The 17,832-nt window shown below is 43.9% G+C and overlaps 2 gene segments (V, D, J or C); both read left to right on the forward strand.

Moving 5' to 3' along the window:
• Positions 1-216: 216 nt before the first annotated feature.
• Positions 217-6,836, forward strand: LOC113909372 (the record flags this gene model as incomplete). The annotated part of the segment is given in 3 exon segments: positions 217-370; positions 484-786; positions 6,832-6,836. Coding segments are annotated over 3 exon segments (354 nt in total), but the record flags the coding sequence as incomplete, so codon positions are not given.
• An 8,651-nt stretch (positions 6,837-15,487) lies between these two features.
• On the forward strand, positions 15,488-16,319 carry LOC113909941. The segment is given in 2 exon segments: positions 15,488-15,648; positions 15,752-16,319. Coding segments are annotated over 2 exon segments (453 nt in total).
• Positions 16,320-17,832: the final 1,513 nt, after the last annotated feature.

Raw genomic sequence — 17,832 nt, forward strand, 5'->3', positions numbered from 1 at the left:
ACCTAAAGATTTCTGTGCATGTGTAAAAAAAGGGTAGCCCGTGGAGGCTAAGATTGTGATCTGGAAAATCATATAATCAAAAATATATTTTCCCAAATTCTTTCAATAGCAACAAATCAAAGGCAGTCACATCTGCTCTGGTCACTGCCCTCTCTGTCAGCATAGATCACAAGTTGGCTATTTAGTCAGAGGACATGCAAATATGGCCCTCCCTCTGCTGATTAAAACTGCCCAACCCTAACCCTGCAGCTGGGAGAGGAGCCCCAGGCTTGGGATTCCCAGGTGTTCCCGTTCATAATCAGGACAGAACACAGACAACTCACCATGGAGTTTGTGTTTCACTGGGTTTTCTTTGTTGCAATTTTAAAAGGTAATTTATGGAGAACAAGATACATGAGTCTCTTGAGTATGTGAGTGGATATGAGTGAGAGAAACAGTGGATGTGTGTGACAGTTTCCTGACCAGGATGTCTTGTGTCTGCAGGTGTCCAGTGTGAGGTGCAGCTGGTGGAGTCTGGGGGAGACCTGGTGAAGCCTGGGGGGTCCCTGAGACTCTCCTGTGCAGCCTCTGGATTCACCTTCAGTAGCTATAGCACGAGCTGGGTCCGCCAGGCTCCAGGGAAGGGGCTGCAGTGGGTCGCATGGATTAAGTATGATGGAAGTAGCACAAACTACGCAGACTCTGTGAAGGGCCGATTCACCATCTCCAGAGACAACGGCAAGAACACGCTGTATCTGCAGATGAACAGCCTGAGAGCCGAGGACACGGCCGTGTATTACTGTGCCAGTGACACAGTGAGGGGAACTCGGTGTGAGTCCAGACACAAACCTCACTGTAGAAGGGGATCTGGACCACCAGGGGGTGCACACTACTCACCATTTTGTCTTTAAGGCCCAGGAGCAGATGCAGCTGGAGAGTATGGCAGGTTTCCTCCCAGGGTCTGGGGCTTCCTCTCTAATTATCGCTGTTTCCCCCAGGGAGCCTCTCTGCACACATAGTTCTGTGCTACCTATTCATTCTCTGACATAAATAAAAAGTTGAAGAACTGCTATACCTGTAAGCGCAAAAGTCAGTGTCACTTGCACTTGCTTGTTCCTGGACCTAAATATGAATGAATTACAAATATCTCCATGCAAATCCCCTGAATACTGTCAAGAGTCCCAGCTGCACCCACTGTGTATCATAGGAGAATCCAGCTAAGTGTGCAAGCTTGCAAGAAGTGCACTCTGGATATGGGGCTACAGTGGCATCAGCAATCCAAAGCCAGAGAAGAAAGAACCCTGGTGGGGCTCATTGTCTTAAACCATGTTCCCAACAATGTTAGTGGCAGTGTGGGAAACAGAGGGACCCCACCAGGACATGGTGTGGATGTAGAGTATATTGATTATACACACACACACACACACACACACACACACACACACACACACACACACACACAAACACAAACACACAAACATGAGAACATAAAATTTCCATCCCCTTTACCATCTTGTCTGTTGAGAGCAGGGCAGGCCTCTCCTCAAGACATAACTGCTTGGATGGAGCCAAGGAAGGACACTGGCTCAGGGGGTGTGCTGTGGGTCAGTGGGGGGGATGGGGTCCTGTTCATGGGAGGGGCTTCTGTGGAGCCAGTCTCCCACCTGCATCAAAGGAGGGAGAACTGGTGTGTTCTTGTTAGAGTTTCCATCTGTGAGGCACGAAGAGAAGAGTGAGGGATGAAGGTCAAGGCGCTAACAGACAATAATCAAAAGATACCAAGTGATGACTAATTCGACTAAACACATGTGAAAATGGCAAGAACAAAAGGAGAAATGGCCATTCTAAGTAGAAAATGATACGAATCCTTGGAAATTTAGAACAATCCATGGAAACATCACAAGTAGAAAGATAATGATAGAAGTAGTCTGAGTTCTACCCATGTCTGCAGTGGAAGCTGTCCACTCCCCAAGGTCACAAACTGGTTCTGACATCCTTGTGTTTGCTGTGTGCACACAGAGACCAGAGGTTTCTACTGGATCCATGAGAATCCTCAGGCTGAGGTGCTGGACGGGAGGAGCCTTCCACCTTCCAGGAATAACTAATTATCTTTTAGTTGCTGATATCAACGCAATGTGTATGACCTCAACCATCAGAGGTTGAATCCTAAGAACATTGTGATGGATCGAGGAGGACCAGCCTTAGGGAATCATTTAGGTCAGGAGGGTGCAGACTCATGACAGGATTACTGCCCTTATACCACAGGACTGGGAAATCTCCCTGCCCCCTGACCCCATGTGAGGTGACAGGGGAAGAACACACTAGGAGGTGGGTACCCTCCAGACACCACATGTCTGCACCTTGACCTGGACTTTCCAGAATACATAACTGTGAGAAATCAGTGTCTGCTGTATAAAATGACCCAGACCATGTATATTGTTACAGCAGCTGGAACAGACTGAGACATTAGTGACACATGAACCCAAGCACTGATGCTCTGGCATTTCCCTGCTGCATTTGTTGGGAAAGTACCTGGTAAGTTCCTTCAGTGAGGTTCCAGGGTGGATTTCTCACATGTTCCCTCCCACAGATAGGACTAACCAGTACTCTCCTAGGACTCTGTGAAAGGACACAGTGGACACACAGAGGGAGAAACCTGGTACAAGGGAGTCAGGGTTTCCCAGATTATGTGGAACTTTAATTTAAGGATGATGTTTTTTCAGTCTCCCAGAAGATGTGGATGTGATGACTGTGAGATTTGAGTCTGATCATCACTTTACAGAGTTGTGTTGTACTGAAAGCCCCTTTGTTCCCTTGCTCCTGCCAGAATCTTTACTTGTCTGTGCTGTATTTTGTGAGTTTGACTACGATATGCCTTGGTGATAGTCAGCTTTTTAATAGCAGTTCTCTATACTACTCGGATTTTGATGTCTGTGTCCTTCTGCATATTAGGAAACTTTTTGGCTATTATTTTATGGAATAAAACTAATCCCCCTTTTTATCTCTCTTCATCTTCTGTGACTCTTATGATACAAATGTTATTATGTTTTAATAAGTCACTGAATTCACTAAGTCTACCTCATGGCCCATTACCTTGGTTTCCTTCTTCTTTTCACTCATTTTCTAGAATTTTCTCTTGTATACCTTAAATTCGTTCCTCTCCTTCATTCATCCTCATTTTTTATGGCCTCCACATGGGATTGCATCTTGGATTTAGTTTTTTGTTGGTTTTTGTTGTTGTTGTTGTTGTTGTTTTAATTTGATCTGATTAAATTTTAGTTCATTTATCATTGCAGTAAAGGATTCTCTAGTTTCTTCTATCCTTTTTTCAAGCCCACTTTCTATCCTAAAAATCATTGTTTTAAGGTCTAGTTCAGACATCATACTTATATTTGTATTGATTAAAAGCCTGGACATGAGTTTTCCTTCCTACTCATTCCTCTGGGGTAAACGTTTCCATATTTTTTTATTTTTTCTGAAAATAAAAAAAGAAAGGGTTAAAAAAGTCAAGAAGTGAAGATCCTGGGTTTCTTTTGGTCTGCTTCTAAAAAAGAATTTAGGTCGCAAAATAAATAAAAATAAATATAAAATAAAATAAAGTAAAAATAGAAGTAATAAATATATATTTCTAAATATGAAAATGAAAATATAAGAAAAAATTAATAATAAAAATCAAGAAAGAAGAATTGGAAAATAAATCAAAAAATAAAAATAAAAAAACCTTAAGAATGAAAGTAGAAAGAAAGCTAGATCCTACTTCCCCTAGAGCTGAAACTTCGCAGCACTCAGTGATCATTAGACTTGGTGAGAAGGAATAGATTCTGCTGATCTCAGGGAGGTGCCTGTTGTGATTATTCTCAGGGGTTTTGGCCTAGTGGAAAGGCACATCTTGGGAGCAGGGTGCAGGGCTTGGTGTAAGTGGCTCTGGCCTCCAATAGGTAAAGCTGTTTTGCACTGATGGGTGGGTTAAATATGGCATCTGCTCTCTAAACTGGTTTGGAAAGTTCACACCCCGCACTCTTCAGTGCTTCTTCACAGGAAACTGTCCCCGGATTCCATCTGAACCCTGTGTTCACCCTGCCTGTGTTGGAGCTGCTCTATCTCAGGCACACGACTGAGTTTCAAAACCTCAAAATTAGGGACTCTCTTGGGGTAGACCCATGTTATTTTCCAGGGGACGGTCTAATAGACTTTTTGCCTTTTGCCTACAGGTCTCAGGAAAGAGGTCACATGACCGCACAGTGCTTCACCCTTTATGGCAAAGCAGAGCAGAAAGCCTGCAGTTAGTCTCACTGTTTAATCAGGTTTCGGGCTCCTATGTCTAGTAACTGTTCATCACATTGGTGCCGCACATTCTTCTTATGGCTCAGGGGGTCCTCAGACCCTGTATTTCTGCCCCACTTTGACACTTCAGCATCTTTATTCCAGGCACATCCCCACAGTAGCAGACTTCTAAAAGTTCAGATTTTGCTCTTTGCTGCTATAATACATTGTCGGTAGCTTCAGGAGGCTCACTCTTTCCCTGCAGTCATCACCACACTTGTATCACCCCCAAGACAAAACTGCACACCTCCTATATTCCAAAAGGTGGTTGATTTTCTATTTGTACACTTGCAGTTTTTGTTCTCTCACACCCGCGACTGATTTCTTGGTTGCTCAGAATGACTTGATAACTACCTAGCTGTGTTCCAGGGTTGAGACAAGTGTAGGGACCCTTACCCCTACTCCGTCACACTTCCACCCTCCCTCATTTATTTATAGCAAAGAGGGTGTGATAAATTCCTTCTGCTGTACATGCTGAAGCTCAGACTTGAAATCTGGTGTTGTGTTTCAGAATATCCTAACTTATTACCCTCTCTATTCTGATCCAATGGTCTTATGATTCAATTGCTGTTTGAGTGTGGAATCCCATTAAGTATTATGCAATTATTATATTATTTTGCAGTAAGTAATGGTTCACATATGTGGTCCATGTACATAACTTGACTCAATGACAGGCATAGAGAAGTATGCACCTCCTGGCAGTGAGCCCGGGCCTTTGAATAGGATATGATGTGTGCTCCCAAAGGACAAGAATTGCGGGGACATTATTAGCACCACACCATGTCTCTTTACAGGGGAAGCAGGTGCATTTTGGATGGTATGGCAAGTTGGCAGATTTCCTGATGCACAGGACCATTCAGGGATGGAAACTGGGGGATCTGGAGGCAGAACAGAAGTCCTTGTCTCATCCAGCAGGGTCAAAGTTTTTTTCTATTAGACTGATTTTCTAAAAGTCAAAAGAAGCTGTCAAAAACTTAGAGTGGAGAGGCAGCCTGAATTTGTTCGCTTAGGATGGATATGATATATCAACTTTTGTTAAAATGTCCCCACAGCAGAATGCATGGGACCATAATCTCATCAGTACCAGTAGGAGTATCCTTGGACAACGGATTCCATGAATCTCTGCAAGTCTGTGTAATTTTATCTTGAGGACGCTGTTTTCTCAAACTTACCAGGAGACTATGGATGTGACGACCATGTGTTCTTTGAGTCTGAGCCACACGATGCACAGTTGTCCCACCAGACAGCTGTCAGGTGTGTGTCTCAGTTCCTGGATATGAAAGCTGGTACAAATCAGGATGGAAATCCAAATCAAGAAACTTTCCATCAGCTAAAAGGGATGGAGGCTTTCGTCCAGGAATGACTTCACAACATGGGAAAGGACACATTCATGAAATAAAACATATGCACATGCCATGGAAGGTGGTCGTGGGATAAAGTCCATCTACCTGTGTTCTATGGACCCCTGAAGACTGGTTTCTCTCAATGTCCCACCTTCCAGGTTCCCCAAGACTATGCTACTGATGGTGACACATGAGCAGATATATTCTGACTCTCTTTGTGAGCTTTCCTCCCAAGTACTGACATAAGGCTGTAACCAATTTGTTTCTACCTTGAACTGTGATATAATAGAACATTTAACTAACAGGCTTTGAATCCCCTAGTGCCATCAAGCAGCTAAAGTCTGTCGATGATCTGAGGGAAGTGACAGCCAGAGTGTTTCCAGTATCCTGTTGTTAAATCAATTTTATGTCACTTAAAAAACCTAGGGGAAACCCATCATGGATGGACACGGTGACAGCATTCCCAAGGTCACAGGCAGACCCAAACAGGGACTGGCAGAGGGAGAGATTCTTCTGAAAGTAACTCCTGAAGAAGCATCAATGTCCCAGCAGATCCTCTCCTGCCTCCCAGACTAGAATCATCTCATTGCCACAGAAACACAGACCCCAGATGGGAAATAGGACTGTGACCACAGCCTGATATTATTTCCACATAAAATTAAATTCATCAAATCCCTTAATGGACAGGGATTTCAATTATATGCTGGTCCTGTAATCCATTTCTATAAATCATACACTGGATTTCTGATAATGGTTACACCAAATTATCATTATGGGCATCAAGCTTTTCCAAAAAATGTCCTTAACCTTGTACTCCCATGTTCTTATGGCCATCTTCACAAAAACTTCATAATTTTAATTGTGTTTTATTTATATTGCCATGTTTGACATTGAGCATTCCAAAACACCTATATAAAATAAGAACGTAACAGGGCAGAGAAACTCCCATATTGATGCAAAATTATCCCTCTGCATCTTCTTCACATTCATGGTTGTTATGGAAAGCATATAAATAATACATTCTCTGAGATCCACAGATACACCTCCAGGGCGAGAAGCAACTTTATTGTAATATCAGAAACTGGAAAGAATCCCGTCCCCAAACAACTATTTTAAAAAATAAAATGCTGCTATGTTCATTCATTTGAAAGGTGCCAACCATTAAAACCAGTGATGCGTTTTTAAGGTCTGTATTATATTATTTTTTTTTCAAAAATGCATTGCACTTTGAAAATGTTTACCTAAAAAAATAAGAAACATCTTTATATGACTCAGCCATCAGAAAGGCTGAATACCAAACTTTTCCATCCACATGGGTGGGACTGGAGGAGATCATGCTAAGTGAAATAAGTCAAGCAGAGAAAGTCAATTAAAATATGGTTTCACATCTTTGTGGAACATCAGGAATATCATGGAGGACATTAGGAGAAGGAAGGGAAGAATGGGGGGCAGGAATTGGAGGGAGAGATGAACCATGAGAGACTATGGACTCAGAGACAAACAGGGTTTTAGAGGGGAGGGCCGAGGGGGGATTGGTTAGGCCGGTTATGGGTATTAAGGACGGCACATACTGCATGGAGCACTGGGTGTTATACAAAAACAATGGATCGTGGACGACCACTTCAAAAACTAATGATGTATTGTATGGTGACAAAACATAATAATATTTTTTAAAAAAGAAAAATAAATAAAATTAATTAATTTAAAAAAAACTGCAATATCACCTCCAAAAAGAATCTCTAAACTCCCCACTACATTTCCTATCTCACATTAGTCAGTCACACCTCATCTTGTGTTGCAATGACATGTATCCAGGTCTCCTCTCCTTAAACTCTGGGGAAATTACAATGGAAGCCTGTCTATCACTCAAGGTCCACTTTGCAGGGACAAAGTCTGTGGAGAAGCTCTGGACCGAAAAAAACAGCAATCAAGGTGGCAACAGGCCATCACATAAAGAGAAAAGGACCAACTAATAAGAGTGCCCAGTCATCTTACAAGAATGTTAATGAGCACAAGCATGACCAAGTCAAAGCAACATTAAAAATAGAGGGTTCTTGCCAGAAATTGTGGGAATTCTAGCAATCTACATATGTGCATGAGCTAGATTTGCAAAATGGCCAAGCAAAGCATGATAGCCATATTTCTCAGGAAAAGTCAGTAAATTCCTATCAGAGGATGTGTTCATTGTTCAGGAAAATTTCACAGCGACCTCTGAGCGTGCAAAGATTAGAACACGGCCTGAAGGGACTAGTCCCTGACTTTCTCTGTTAGAGAAAAGTGCAGATTTTGAGCTTCAGAACAAAGGGAGGCTGCATCATAAATGAAGGACATGCGATGTGGTCCACAGAGAGAAAGAGACCCAATTCTAGGCATGGGGAGACCTGGAAGGCCCCTTGGAAGCATGGGGACACTGGGAAGCAGGAGGCAATGGATGCCTGTGTCGATTTTAAGCTATTTACTCTGAAGTAATGTAATCCTCTGGACTGTGACACATGACCACCTCAACATGGGTGTGTCTGGAGGGGGTAATCCAGAATGGAGCAAATGGGGTAGAACTATCATCCAGTCCATACTTCTCAATGACACTCATTCCAGAACCCTCAATATGAGGGCTGCATTTATTCTTTTTTGTATGCCATATCTACAAATTATTTATTAGTCATCTGTATATACTCATGTTCAAATTGATATGAGTAGATTAAAATACTTTGGAATTAAGCACTTCATAGTTAACTTTGCAAATATTTTTTTCTTAGTAAATTCTAAGTATTGTAATAATAAGATTTTTATTTTTTGTTATGTTAGTCACCATACCGTACATCATTAGTTTTGATGTAGTGTTCAGTGATTCATTGTTTGTGTATAACACCCAGTGCTCCATGCAATACATGACTTCCTTAACACCCATCACCAAGCCAACACATCCACTCACGCTCCTCTCCTCTGAAACCCTCAGGCTGTTTCCCAGAGTCCTAGTCTCTCATGGTTCTCCTCGACCTAAAATTTCCCCCTGCTTCATGTTTCCCTTCCTTCTCCCAGTGTCCTTCATGCTATTTCTTATGCTCTACATATGAGTAAAACCAAATGCAATTGTCTTTTCTGCTTGACTTATTTCACTTAGTATAATCTCCTCCAGTTCCATTCATGTCTATAAAAATGACGGGGAAGGCAGAGCAAGATGGCGGAGGAGTAGGAGAACTGGATTTCCTCTGGTCTCAGGAATTCAGCTGAATAGGGATCAAACCATTCTGAACACCTACGAACTCAACAGGAGATCGAAGAAGAGAGTAGCAACAACTCTCTGAACAGAAAAGTGACCACCTTCTGGAAGGTAGGACATGCAGAGAAGTGAATCCGAGGCGATATTCGGGATGATAGACGGCGGGGGAGGGGGCCTCCATCGGCCGCTTCTGGCAAGTGATAGAGCTGCAGAGCACAAAATCGGAACTTTTAGAAGTCGGCTCCTCTGAGGGACGTCGCTCGCTCCAGTGGCTAAGCAGTGTGGGGGCGGGAGGAACCCTCGTGGGAAAGTGTGGTCTCAGGACCCTCGGGGTCACAGAAAGGCCCGAGGCGCCTGAGTGCGGCAGAACTCCCAGGTGTTGGAGTGGGGAAGCCGGCTGCAGAGACGGAGCCGAAGCGCCGGGTCTCAGCTCGGGGTTGCCATAAACTGTGATCCGGGGCCCAGTCTGGCCAATGCTCCTCCATCAAGGACCCAACAAGCAGCAGAGCCGGGGAGACTCCCCTTCCTCCCCAGGGAGGAGCGGTGCGTAAGCGCACCGCAGGGATCTGCTGAGTTTGGAGACTCCAGACGGGGCCCAGTGCCAGAGATAGAAACGCTCGGTCACAGGCCAGGTGAGCACGGAGTGCGGCCGGAGACCGGGGAGATGGGAGTGACTGCTTTTCTCTGGGGGCGCACTGAGGAGCGGGGCCCCGAGTTCTCAGCTCCTCTGGATGGAGATTGGGAGGCCACCATTTTCACTCTCGTCCTCCAAAGCTGTACCGAGAGCTTCCAAGGGAACAAAAGCTCCTGAGAGCAAACCCAAGCAGCTTGCTTAGCCCAGACCAACAAGGGCGGGACAATGCCGCCACCGGCAAAGACATTTGGGAACCACGGCAACAGGCCCCTCCCCCAGAAGATCAGCACCAACAACCAGCAAGCCAACCAAGTTTACCGATCAAGGAGAACAGGAGAACTCTAGCGCTAGGGGAATACTGCAAATAGAATTCATGGCTTTTTTTACTTGATTCATTAGTTTTTCAAAGTTAATTTTTTAAATGTTTTTTTTATTTTTATTTTTCCCATTTTAAACCAACATCTTATCAATCCCTTTTTTAAAAAAGGCATCAAAATCCAGGAGGCACAGAGAACCCCTCTCAAAATCAATAATAATAGGTCAACACCCCGACATCTAATAGTAAAACTTACGAGTCTCAAAGACAAAGAGAAAATCCTGAAAGCAGCTTGGGAGAAGAGATATATAAACTACAATGCTAGAACTATTAGATTGGCAACAGACCTATCCACAGAGACCTGGCAGGCCAGAAAGGATTGGCATGAGATCTTCAGAGCATTAAACGAGAAAAATATGCAGCCAAGAATACTATATCCAGCTAGGCTCTCATTGAAAATTGAAGGAGAGATAAAAAGCTTCCAGGACAAACAAAAACTAAAGGAATGTGCAAACAGGAAACCAGCCCTCCAAGAAATATTGAAAGCCGTCATCTAAGCAAAAAGAGAGCCTAAAAGCAGCATAGATCAGAAAGGAACACAGACAATATACAGTAACAGTCACCTAAAGGCAATACAATGGCACTAAATTCATACCTTCCAATAGTTACCCAGAATGTAAATGGGCTCAATGCCCCAATCAAAAGACACAGGCTATCAGATTGGATTAAAAAACAAGACCCATCAATATGCTGTCTGCAAGAGACTCATTTCAGACCCAAAGACACCCCCAGATTGAAAGTGAGGGGGTGGAAAACCATTTACCATGCTAATGGACACCAAAAGAAAGCTGGGGTGGCAATCCTTCTATCAGACAAATTAGATTTTAAAACAAAGACTGTAATAAGAGATGAAGAAGGACACTATATCCTACTTAAAGGGTCTATCCAACAAGAAGATCTAACAATTGTAAATATCTATGCTCCTAACATGGGAGCAGCCAATTTTATAAGGCAATTAATAACCAAAGTGAAGAAACACATTGACGACAATACAATAATAGTGGGGGACTTTAACACCCCCCTGACTGAAATAGACAGATCATCTAAGCAAAAGATCAACAAGGAAATAAAGACTTTAAATGAAACACTGGACCAAATGGACTTCACAGATATATTCAGAACATTCCATCCCAAAGCAACAGAGTACACATTCTTCTCTAGTGCCCATGGAACATTCTCCAGAATAGATCACATCCTACGTCACAAATCATGTCTCAACTGGTACCAAAAGATTGGGATTATTCCCTGCATATTTTCAGACCACAATGCTTTGAAACTAGAACTCAATCACAAGAGGACAGACGGAAAGAACTCAAATACATGGAGGCTAAAGAGCATCCTACTAAAGAATGAATGGGTCAACCAGGAAATTAAAGAAGAGTTTATAAAATTCATGGAAACCAATGAAAATGAAAACACAATGTTCAAAATCTTTGGGATACAGCAAAGGCAGTCCTGAAAGGAAAGTATAGAGCAATACAAGCCTTTCTCAAGAAACAAGAAAGGTCTCAAATACACAACCTAACCCTACACCTAAAGGAGGTAGAGAAAGAAGAGCAAAAAAAGCCTAAACCCAGCAGAAGAAGAGAAATAATAAAGATCAGAGCAGAAATCAATGAACTAGAAACCAAAAGAACAGTAGAACAGATCAACAAAACTAGGAGCTGGTTCTTTGAAAGAATTAACAAGATGGATAAACCCCTGGCCAGACTTATCAAAAAGACAAGAGAAATGACCCAAATCAACAAAATCATGAATGAAAGAGGAGAGATCACAACCAACACAAAGAAATACAAACAATTCTAAGAACATATTATGAGCAACTCTATGCCAACAAATTAGATAACCTGGAAGAAATGGGTGCATTCCTAGAGATGTATCAACTACCAAACTGAACCAGGAAGAAATAGAAAACCTGAACAGACCTATAACCACTTAGGAAATTGAAGCAGTCATTAAAAATCTCCCAACAAACAAAAGCCCAGGGCCAGATGGCTTCCCAGGGGAATTCTATCAGACATTTAAAGAAGAATTAATACCTATTCTCCTGAAACTGTTCCAAAAAAATAGAAATGGTAGGAAAACTTCCAAACTCATTTTATGAGGCCAGCATTACCTTGATCCCAAAACCAGACAAAGATCCCATCAAAAAGGAGAATTACAGACCAATATCCTTGATGAACATGGATGCAAAAATTCTCACCAACATCCTAGCCAATAGGATCCAACAGTACATTAGAAGGATTATTCACCACGACCAGGTGGGGTTTATCCCTGGGCTGCAAGGTTGGTTCAACATCCACAAATCAATCAACGTGCTACAATACATTAACAAAAGAAAGAACAAGAGTCATATGATCCTCTCAATAGATGCAGAAAAAACATTTGACAAAGTACAGCATTCTTTCTTGATCAAACCTCTTCAGAGTATAGGGATAGAGGGTACATACCTCAATATCATAAAAGCCATCTATGAAAAACCCACAGCGAATATCATTCTCAATGGGGAAAAGCTGAGAGGTTTTCCCCTAAGGTCAGGAACGCGGCAGGGATGTCCACTCTCACCACTGCTATTCAACATAGTATTAGAAGTCCTAGCCACAGCAATCAGACAACAAAAAGAAATCAAAGGCATCCAAATTGGCAAAGAGGAAGTCAAACACTCACTCTTTGCAGATGATATGATGCTGTATGTGGAAAACCCAAAAGACTCCACCCCAAAACTGCTAGAACTCATACAGGAATTCAGTCAAGTAGCAGGATATAAAATCAATACACAGAAATCAGTGGCAACCCTATACACCAACAACAAGACAGAAGAGAGACAAATCAAGGAGTCGATCCCATTTACAATTGCACCCAAAACCATAAGATACCTAGGAATAAATTTAACCAAAGAGGCAAAGGATCTGTACTCAGAAAACTATAAAATACTCATGAAAGAAATTGAAGAAGACACAAAGAAATGGAAAAACGTTCCATGCTCATGGATTGGAAGAACCAACATTGTGAAGATGTCAATGCTACCTAGAGCAATCTACACATTCAGTGCAATCCCCATCAAAATAACATCCACTTTTTTCAAAGAAATGGAATTCTGTATCAGCGATGCATGGTACAAAGGTGATGAAGTGTTGTATTCGGGGACTAAGAAAATTGGAGGCGCCTCTGCCTCTATTAGCTGGTGAACAAGTACAAGTACCTCGGTGGTGTACCTGTTCTGAGGGAGATGCACACAGGGAGCATTTGGGAGCCACAGAGAAGTGAGTGATGATCCTTATCTGAGGAGGCCAGGTGGTCAAGGAAGGACTTATGAGAAAGATTTTCCTTGAGCTGAACCAAGTCTTATGAGGATGTTTTGCAGATGAGAACAAAGCACATTTAGTGAAAAAGGCACAATGGATCCTAGGAGGAAGCTAACAAAACAGGGATGGACAGGAATCGCTTGTAGCACGTGTTCCTCTAAGGACAGAAATTGTGCTTTCTAGAGTTCCTGGACACTCCTCCTCTCAAACTCACCATTTTCCCCAAAACAAAGTGAGCTACAAAGTGGATAAGAGAGTTGAAAACATCATGAGACATAATAAGGGAGGGGAATCAAATATCTGACATCCACCCCAGGTTATGGGAGGACTGACACGTGCATATAATGCACAGTATTCCCTTTTATTCTCAGCACTTACAAGGGAAGAAATTGTCTTCAAAATATCTCTGCCCCAAAGCATGACATGGCTGCTGGGAGGCTCCCTGTGGGTCCACACAGTGTTGTTCCTGCTTCTACAGTCCCCGATGCGTCCCCATTGGACTACCTGACTCCTTTGCTCTAAATTTAATTAGTGCAAAAAGAGGACAGAACCTGATACACAATATTATTCCTCAGGAAAGACATGATGTACATCCTAACTTAGTGGTTGATGGTCCTTATTTTCTGATTAAAATAGAAAACTGGGAGGGGGTCAAAGGGGCAATAGATTTGCACTGTCCTGATACAGAGACTTTACAGTCTAGTCAGAGTTAAAACCCACAGTCCAGGTCCACGATGGCTCAAAGTAAATAAGTACTTGAAGTCAGTAGGAGACACACAGGGGTGGAGCCTCCTTATGAGCCTCAGAATTGTAGGAAAACAGTTCTCTACAAGAGCAGAGTCCATACATGTCGGTTATGCTCTGTGGGGTGTGGGGAGGTGTGGCTGCAGAAATGGGTCCTCTCCATGCCCTGGTGACAAAGAAAGAAGGCTCCTGGTTTGAAGCAAAGAGCAGCTCCTGTGCCCAGGTGGTGCCTGCAGCTCACACCTGAGGTTAGCAGTGGAATCTAGTGGAGAACATGGGACATAGGGGCACAGTCAGAGGCTGAACACTGTTGTAACTTCCACACCCTGGTACCTGAGTCGTGAATTTTCTTGTGCACAGGTTTCTTCTGCAGCCTGGCCAGTTCCTCCCTCACTGCTCTTCATCCCAGTTCCTGGCCTCTTCCATCGCCTGGACTCTCAGAGCCTCTACCTCAACATTCTCCTGTCCACCTGCTCTGCCTCTTGGTCTCTTCTCCACAGCCAGCAGATCATGTTACAAACAGTAAGGGATTGAATCTCCTTCTGGGACCAAGAGCTCCTGGGATAGGAGGGTGTGTGGATGAGCCTTGCAAAAAGGGGCTTCCTCCTGCTGCCTCAGATCCTCCTCTGGCTGCTGCTTCCAAGCCTGTGCCTTCAGAGCTGCCGGTCATTAAACCAATGATTCCTGATACACACAGCAACACGGCTGTACGCACAAGGATTCCTGCTGAGCCAAGGAAGCCCTACTAAATAGTACATATGATACAATTATCTATTTATGAATACTACAAAATTAAAGCTAGTCTAAAGTGACATGAGAAAGATCAACAGTTATGTGGGGACAGGGTGACGAGGGGAAGATGGAGGAGGAATTCCAAGATAACTACAGGACATTTTAGGGAGAATTGATGTGCTCACTCTCGATAATATTGATTTTAACACCAGTGTTTATCATATCCCACACTCTGCGTGTGTGTAGTTCATCCTGTGCCAAGTACACACATCAAAGCTATTACAGGTAATCACAGAGATGATTCTGGAGGAACACAGAGAAAGTAAACTTTGAGAGACTTAAAATTACACCTTCATAATCCTGATTCTCTCTGTATTTCAGGTAAACTCTAGAACAAGCAAAATCATTCTGTCCCCATTACAGGAGGGGTTCCACCTTCCTCATGAGCCTGCCCACTCTGTCCCAAGGGGGGTTTCAGGGATGCAGCACAGTACTGTGGAAGGAGCACCGACTTATATCCTGGGGCTCACTCTCACCCCATAAATGGTCTTGGACAACTCGCAAACTGTCCACAATTCTAGGTGTAGGTTCACATCACTTAAGGGGGAACATGACACCTAAACCCCAAGACTTATGTTTACATGTAAAACCAAAGTAGTACATGGAGGCCAAGAATATACACTGGAAAGTTATCAAATATAAATGATATTTTTTAAAAGTGATGAATAGCACCACATCAACGGCAGTCACACCTGCTCTGGACACTGCCCTCTCTGTCAGCATAGATACCAAGTTGAATATATATTCAGAGGACATGCAAATAGGGCCCTCCCTCTGCTGATTAAACCAGCTGAGCCCCAACACTTGCAGCTGGCACAGGAGACCCAGCCCCGGGATCCCCAGGTGTTCTCATTCAGTGATCAGGAGAGAACACAGACAACTCACCATGGAGTTTGCACTTGGCTGGGTTTTCCTTGTTGCTCTTTTAAAAGGTAATTTATGGTGAACAAGATACATTGAGTGTATGAGAGTATGTGAGTGAGAGAAAGATTGGTTGTGTGACAATTTCCTGACCAGGATGTTTTGTGTCTGCAGGTGTCCAGTGTGAGGTGCAGCTGGTGGAGTCTGGGGGAGACCTGGTGAAGCCTGGGGGGTCCCTGAGACTCTCCTGTGCAGCCTCTGGATTCACCTTCAGTAGCTATGGCATGAGCTGGGTCCGCCAGGCTCCAGGGAAGGGGCTGCAGTGGGTCGCAGGTATTAGCAGTAGTGGTAGTAGCACAAACTACGCAGACTCTGTGAAGGGCCGATTCACCATCTCCAGAGACAACGGCAAGAACACGCTGTATCTGCAGATGAACAGCCTGAGAGCCGAGGACACGGCCGTGTATTACTGTGCCAGTGACACAGTGAGGGGAACTCGGTGTGAGTCCAGACACAAACCTCACTGTAGAAGGGGATCTGGACCACCAGGGGGTGCACACTACTCACCATTTTGTCTTTAAGGCCCAGGAGCAGATGCAGCTGGAGAGTATGGCAGGTTTCCTCCCAGGGTCTGGGGCTTCCTCTCTAATTATCGCTGTTTCCCCCAGGGAGCCTCTCTGCACACATAGTTCTGTGCTACCTATTCATTCTCTGACATAAATAAAAAGTTGAAGAACTGCTATACCTGTAAGCGCAAAAGTCAGTGTCACTTGCACTTGCTTGTTCCTGGACCTAAATATGAATGAATTACAAATATCTCCATGCAAATCCCCTGAATACTGTCAAGAGTCCCAGCTGCACTTACTGTGTATCATAGGAGAATCCAGCTCAGTGTGCAAGCTTGCAAGAACTACATTCTGGATATGGGGCTACAGTGGCATCAACAATCCAAAGCCAGAGAAGAAAGATCCCTGGTGGGGGCTCACTGTCTTAAACCATGTTCCCAACAATGTTAGTGGCAGCGTGGGAAACAGAGGGACCCCACCAGGACATGGTGTGGATGTAGAGTATATTGATTATACACACAGACACAAGAACACAAAAATGAGAACATAAAACTTTCATCCCCTTTACCATCTTGTCTGTTGAGAGCAGGGCAGGCCTCTCCTCAAGACATAACTGCTTGGATGGAGCCAAGGAAGGACACTGGCTCAGGGGGTGTGCTGTGGGTCAGTGGGGGTGGATGGGGTCCTGTTCATGGGAGGGGCTTCTGTGGAGCCAGTCTCCCACCTGCATCAAAGGAGGGAGAACTGGTGTGTTCCTGTTAGAGTTTCCATCTGTGAGGCACGAAGAGAAGAGTGAGGGATGAAGGTCAAGGTGCTAACAGACAATAATCAAAAGATACCATGTGATGACTAATTCGACTAAACACCTGTGAAAATGGCAAGAACAAAAGGAGAAATGGCCATTCTGAGTAGAAAATGATTCCAATCCTTGGAAATTCAGAAGAACAATCCATGGAAACATCACAAGTAGAAAGATAATGATGGAAGTAGACTGAGTTCTACCCATGTCTGCAGTGGAAGCTGTCCACTCCCCAAGGTCACAAACTGGTTCTGGCATCCTTGTGTTTGCTGTGTGCACACAGAGACCAGAGGTTTCTACTGGATCCATGAGAATCCTCAGGCTGAGGTGCTGGATGGGAGGAGCCTTCCACCTGCGGGGAATAACCTATTATCTTTCAGTTCCTGATATCAGCTCAGTGTGTATGACCTTGACCATCACAGGTTGAATCCTAAGGATATTGTGATGGATGGAGGAGGACCAGCCTTAGGGAATCATTTAGGTCAGGAGGGTGCAGTCTCACGACAGGATTACTGCCCTTATACAGCAGGACTGGGAAATCTCCCTGCTCCCTGACCCCATGTGAGGGGACAGGGAAAGAACGCACTAGGAGGTGGGAACCATCCAGACACCAAATGTCTGCACCTTGACCTGGACCTCCCAGAATCCAGAACTGTGAGAAATGAGTGTCTGTTGTTTAAAACCACGCAGTCAGTGTACATTGTTACAGGAGCTGGAACAGACTGAGACGTTAGTGACACACGAACCCAAGCACTGATGCTCTGGAGTTTCCCTGCTGCATTTGGTGGGAAAAGTACCTGGTAAGTTCCTTCAGTGAGGTTCCAGGGTGGATTTCTCACATGTTCCCTCCCACAGATAGGACTAACCAGTACTCTCCTAGGACTCTGTGA

Source organism: Zalophus californianus, chromosome 6 (genome assembly GCF_009762305.2).
Source record: "Zalophus californianus isolate mZalCal1 chromosome 6, mZalCal1.pri.v2, whole genome shotgun sequence".
NCBI classification, from domain to species: domain Eukaryota; kingdom Metazoa; phylum Chordata; class Mammalia; order Carnivora; family Otariidae; genus Zalophus; species Zalophus californianus.